At 55.1% G+C, this 6,397-nt stretch overlaps 1 protein-coding gene across 1 annotated transcript; it reads right to left on the minus strand.

The window, feature by feature from the left end:
• Nucleotides 1–68: 68 nt before the first annotated feature.
• LOC120429723 (uncharacterized) lies at nucleotides 69–5,265 on the minus strand (the record flags this gene model as incomplete). The annotated part of the gene is made up of 2 exons (XM_039594769.1): nucleotides 3,160–5,265; nucleotides 69–3,107 (listed from the first exon to the last, which is right to left on the minus strand). Coding segments are annotated over exons 1-2 (5,145 nt in total), but the record flags the coding sequence as incomplete, so codon positions are not given.
• Nucleotides 5,266–6,397: the final 1,132 nt, after the last annotated feature.

The raw sequence follows: 6,397 nt of genomic DNA on the forward strand, positions 1-6,397 counted from the left end.
ACGATCCGTCCGCGCCGCCACTGCTGCGGAGGCAAGTTCTCGTCGATCAGCAGGACCAGCTCACCAACCTTGAACTCCTTCACTCCAGCGTTCCACTTCGGTCGTCCTTGCAGCTGATGGAGGTACTCGCCAGACCATCTTCTCCAAAAGTGTTGCTGCATGTACTGGATGTGCTGCCATCTGCTGAGACGTCCGACCTTCTCATCCGCGTACGACGGTTCCGGTAGAGCCACTCCAGACCGGCTGATCAGGAAGTGCGACGGCGTCAGCACCGTCAAATCGTTCGGGTCTTCAGACATCGGGCACAGGGGTCGGGAGTTGAGGATGGCCTCCGTCTGTGCCAGGAACGTCGTCATCTCCTCGTACGTGAGCTTGGTCTCGCCGACGACCCGCTTCATGTGGTGCTTCATGGACTTCACTCCCGCCTCCCAAATCCCTCCGAAGTGGGGGCTTCTCGGTGGAATGAAGTGCCAGCGGATGCCCTTGAGACTGCAAAACTCCTCCAGCTTGTTCTTGTGCAGTTGACTGTTGAACAGTTCTCGAAGGGCCGCAAGTTCGTTGTTGCCACCGGCGAAGCAAGTGGCGTTGTCCGAATGGATGTCGCTGGGGAGCCCACGTCGGCTAGCGAATCGCTGCAGCGCGGCGATAAAGTTGTCGGTTGAGAGGTTGGTCACGAGCTCGAAATGGATGGCCTTCACCACCATGCATACGAAGACGACCACGTACGCCTTCTGCAGCCTTGATCCTCGTCCTCCGGTCTTCAGCATGAACGGACCAGCGTAGTCGATGCCCACCTTTGAGAAAGGTGGCGCGGGGTTGATCCGGTATCCTGGTAGGTTGCCCATGAACTGACTACCAGGTTTTGGGTTCTGTCTGCGACAGATTTGGCACTTCGTAACGACTTGTTTGATCAGCAGACCTGCTCGCAAGGGCCAGTAGCGTTCGCGAACGATGGCCAACAGTCCGTTTTGGCCAACGTGGAAGTTCTCTTCGTGCAGCTTGCGAACCAGGATCTTCGTGACGTGGTGGCCGTCAGGTAGGAGCACCTGATGCTTGCCGTCGTAGGGTATCGCTGAATACTTCAAACGGCCACCGACTCGGATGAGACCGTCCTCTCCAAGGAACGGCGCCAGATTGGACCACGAGTGTTGCTTGTTGGAGTTCGACCGCAGCAGCTTCAACAGGTCACCGAATGCTTGCCTTTGGACCACCGCAAGGATGGTTTTCTCTGCTCGGGCCACCTCGTCCGCCGAGATGCCAGATGTTCCGGGCCGCTTGTGCACCGCCAGGTTGATGTAGCGCTCGACGTACACCCACGACCGCTGCAGTCGTCGGTAGTTGCTGCATCTCGTAAAGTCGATCGCTGGTTTCGGGTTGACGACCGTCAGGACGATCGCCGGCTTGAGTTCTGGTAGTTGGGACTCGTCGAACGGCTCGGACAGGTCCTCTGGTAGCTGGTGTTCCCACAACTCAGGTGCGCCGTCCTCCCAAAGCTCGTGCTCCAGCAGGTCTTCCGGCAGCGCTCCCCGGGAGAGCACATCGGCTGGGTTGTGTTCCGATCGGATGAAACGCCACGTGAACTCTCGAGTCAACTTCTGAATTGCGGCTACACGGTTCGACACGAACTGCTTCAGTGCCGATGGAGGTTTTTTGAGCCAGCACAGAACGATCTTGGAGTCGCAGTGAAGCACCACGTCGTCGAATGGAACTTCCAGGGCGGCCATGACCTTTTGAGTCAACTCCGCCAACAGTTTTGCGCCGCACGCTTCCAGCCGGGGGATTGTTTGCTCCTTGAGTGGAGCCACTCGTGATTTGCTGGCAGCTCGGCACACGCTGATCTCGCCACGCTTGTTGACGCTCCGGATGTACAGCACACCACCGTATGCTCGCTTAGAGGCGTCCGAAAAGCCGTGGAGTTGCACGTTCACCGCATCCGGAGCGATCAGGCATCGCTTTTTCCGCATCTTGCTGATAGCTGGCAGTTGCACTCGAATCAGCCTCCACCGCAGTGAAAGCTCGATCGGAAGTGGTTGGTCCCAGGTTAGCGCACGAACCCAGACGTCTTGCATCACCAGCTTGCACAGCGTGATTATCGGCCCCAGGAAGCCGCAGGGGTCGAACAGGCTGGAGATCTCCGACAGCACAATTCGTTTTGTCCATTCCTCGTTGATGGGTCGGGGCACTCGGAAGACAAAGTAGTCCTCGAGCGGGTTCCAAATGAGTCCGAGGGTTTTGATTGTGTTGTTGACATCGGACTCCCCGAAATCAACCTGCTTCTCGTGCAGCTCAGCTGGGATCGCTCGTAGCACCTCGGTGCTGTTCGAGCAGAACTTGTGGACGCCGAACCCTCCTCGGCGCAGCAGCTCCGTTAGTTCTTTGTAGATTTTGACAACTTCGGCGACGGACGAACCACCGGTCAGGAAGTCGTCGACGTAGCTGTCCCGCTTGACCACTCGCGCCGCTAGCGGGAGATCCTTGCCTTCATCCGTGGCCAGTTGAACCAATGCCCTTGTTGCGTGGTGAGGTGAGCTGGCGAGGCCGTATGTCACCGTCTGCAACTCGTAAACCTTCAACTGTCTGTCGTCATCCAACCACAAAATCCGTTGATACTTGCAGTCGTCTTGGTGCAGCCTGACCTGCCGGTACATTTTTGGGATGTCGGCAGTCAGCACGACCGGGTGGGTGCAGAACTTCAGGATGATCGACAGAAGGTCGTTTTGCACTGTGGGCCCAACATCCAGAGTATCGTTCAGCGACAGACCAGACGTGGTCTTCGCCGAAGCGTCAAAAACGACTCTTGTCTTGGTGGTCGAACTTGAGGCCTTGTACACCGCGTGGTGTGGGATGTAGTAACCTCCGTCGTTCACGTGTTGCACTTCCTTCATGTGGCCCAGTGTGAGATATTCGGTTAAGAACGCGGAATACTCGACACGCTTGGCTGGGTTCCTGGCCAACGAGATCATCAACTTGTCCAAGCGCTTCCGCGCGTTGTTGTACGAGTCGCCCAGTTGACTCTTCTGGTTGTTGAAAGGAAGCCGGACGACGAACCGGCCTTCGGCGTCTCGAGAGTGGGTGCGCTGGAAGTGTTTCCTCGACGGCAGCCTCAGCTACGGTCAGGTCGGTCTCTGGGTGGACGCACTCGATCTCCCAAAACTTCACCATCGTCTTGTTCAGCTCCTCCTCGAAGTGGTTTAGTTGGCACACACGCGGGCATGGCTTGGCCTTTCTGGTCGGTACCGCTCCTCCTAGGACCCATCCGAGTTCCGTCTCGGCCAGTGTTGGCGCGTTGCGGCCGATCTTGACGCGACCGCTCTTGACCAAATCAAAGAAGATTTCGTTGCCGATGATAAGGTCAATCTCTCCAGGGGTGTGGAACTTTGGGTCAGCTAGTTGCAGTCCTGGCGGCAGGGGCCAGGATGCGACGTCGATCTCAACCACGGGAAGGTTCGACGTGATGCGTGGTACGACCAGGAAATCCAACACGGGTGAGGCGAAGGCGTTCACGCAGGAGTTGATCTTCGTGGACAGCACGTACTTCACTCGGGTCTGGATGTCGTTCAAGCCGCTCACCGGTAAGTCCACGCGATCCATCTTCAGCTTAAGCTTGTTCGCCAACTTCTCGGTGATAATGTTGCTGTCAGACCCCGAGTCCAACAGCGCCCGACACTTGACAGTGGAATCGGCTTGGCCGATCACCATCACTTCCGCCGTCGACAGCAGCACTTGGTGCTTCGCACCGCCGACGTTTGCACAGAGGGACACCGCGCTGCTCTGCTGCACTGGAGCGGTTGCTGGACCGCCCGCTGGAACCGAGGATGCCACTGGCAGGCACTGGCTCGATTCTTCCTTCTTCACTTGACCTTGGTTGCTTCGGGTGGCACTGTCGTGCAGGAGACTGTGGTGCTTGCGGCCGCAGCCTTGCACCTTGCACAGAGTCTTGGACTCGCAATCACTCACCCGGTGTCTCGCCTTCAAGCAGTTGTAACACAAGTTTGCCTTGGTGGCAACGGACTTGCGCTCCGGTACGCTCAGGTCTCTGAACGTCGAGCACCGGTAGATCGGGTGATCCTCTTTGCAGTGGCCACACACTTCCGTTGTGGCCTGCACGAACGACTTGAGCAGGGGCTGGGACTTCTGTCCGAACGCTTGGCGTTGCTTGCTTGGGGCCACTGTTGACTGCTGCGCTGGTTGCTGCTGGGAGCGATTTGTGCGCTGCAGAACACGCCCACGTTCCCGCAGGAACTCCATGAACTCCACGAAGTCTGGCAACGCTCCGCTGCCGATCTTCAGCTCCCACTGCTCTTGCGTCTCCTTGTCGAGCTTCTTGTAGATCACGTTCACCATCACTAGCTCGGCTAGCCCTTCGACTGGATACCCGTGACCAGCCAAAGCTTCGCTGTGCTTCGCACACACCTCGACCAGTTTGGAGATGGACTTGCCGCGACTCTCCTTGGCGACTTTCGGGCAATCCAGAATGGCGTCGATGTGCGTGTCCAGAATGAGGCGTTTGTCCTCGTATTCGTCCTCCAAAATCCTCCAGGCCGCGTCGTAATCGTTATTATTTACGACGTCCTGGTCGATCTTGTCCTTGGCGTCGTCAACGAGCGCATTCCGGAGGTACAGAATCTTCATGGCTGGGGGGTCGTTCGTGTAGCGAGACATAATGCTCTGGAACAGGTTCTTGAAACTGTACCAGCTCTCCGGTTTGCCGTTGAAGGTAGGGAACGGAGCTTGCAGGTGCGGGACTGGCGCTGGGGCTTGGATGTAGACAGGTTGTGGAGGGGCAACTGCGGCGGCGGGTGCCTTCGGCAGTTCCAACAGCTTCGTGGTGAGCTCCGACTCGGCGATCCTCGCTTGCAACTTTTCGTACACGGTACTGTGCAGCTTTTCAAACGCCGCGTACTTCCCACGCTGCTCGGCTCTCTTTTCCTTTGGCAGCAGGACGATGATGTCGGAGTAGTTTTTGTCGTAATCGTCCGCGCTACGCCGCAGCGTCTCCTCGTAGAGCTTGAGCAGGTGGACACTCACCGTCACTTCCTCCAGCGAACCTTTCATCCGCTCCAACTTCTCGACGAGCATGTCCCGCCGATCCTCCAACGCTTCCAAGTTCTTCTCCATCCTGCGCTTCTTCTGCTGGGCTTCTTGATCGGCTTTCTGCTGGGCGACGGTTTTCACCACGCTTCCTTTCGACCCCGTCAGAGCGTCGAGAATATTCCTCCTCGTAATTCCGGTCGACACTCCCGTGGGCGTCTGCTGGTCGCTCATCCGTGCACACTTTTTGCCTCTTCAATGGCCACTTTTGTTTTTTTTTGCACTCACTCGTCTCGCGCAGAGACGGACCTTTTTTCGCACTTGCCAAGATGGCGTCCTTTTCGACGTGCCACAGGCACGCACACTACTGCAGCCGATCGCAACCGGCCTCAGTTTCCACGCCAAAATGGCGACCACTTTTTCCTTTTGTGCCACGGGCACACACACACTTGGTGGCGTAGCGCCACCCCCAAACTTCCGACCAGTCGAGCGTTCTCAACTGGTTCTAAAACTTCCGTGCCACGGGCACGCACTTTCTTGGTGGCGTAGCACCAACCCAAGAGTCCACTTCGCCCAAGATGGCGACTTCCCGGAACTTGTGCCACGGACACAAGAACCGACTTCACTTTGGCCGCAGCCGAACTTAGCACCGGGCTAACCACTCACGAACCGGGAACCAGCTCCAAATTCTCCGAATAATATCCGGGAGAACGGACCAAAAAATGTTCGATAGCTCAGTTTAACACTTTTTAAATTCGCGAGAAAATGGAGGGGTTCTGACGGGAGAAAAACACCGCGCGACTTCTCTTAACAAAGGTTCGGTTTATTCTATTTTTTCTCTGCTTACAGGGTTGCCAGAAGGGCCATCAAATTTGTCCGCCGTTTTAACGGGCCAAGAAAATAAAGGTGCAAACAAAACAAAAAATCTACTTTTCCTTGGGCAGTGTGCCCAAACATTTCGATTACCCCGCAAATGAACGGGGAAGGTTCCACACTTTTATATGTACCTATACGACAGTTTTCTTGCTATTTCTCAAAAAACTTTTTAAATTTGAGGAAGGCATCAAGCACCTAAGGATGGATACAGTAACGTTTTTTAGGTTGAAACACCCTAATAATCATAACCAACGACAAGTAATGAAAGGAACGTTCAAAAAGCAGCATTATGGATCATGGTATATTTTGTAGGATTCGTTTTGAAGGAAATTTCCAAAGTGCAGTTTGTGTGTATTTATTTAAAAAGGGTATTAGCGTATTAGGTGGAATAAAAAAATGTATTAAATTTTGAAATCTTGTTGAACATCTGTTGTAATTATGAAAATTGTATAAGGTAATCGTAAACTGGTTAATAAATGATTATTTAAAA

This window comes from Culex pipiens, unplaced genomic scaffold (assembly GCF_016801865.2).
Source record: "Culex pipiens pallens isolate TS unplaced genomic scaffold, TS_CPP_V2 Cpp_Un0019, whole genome shotgun sequence".
NCBI classification, from domain to species: Eukaryota; Metazoa; Arthropoda; class Insecta; order Diptera; family Culicidae; genus Culex; species Culex pipiens.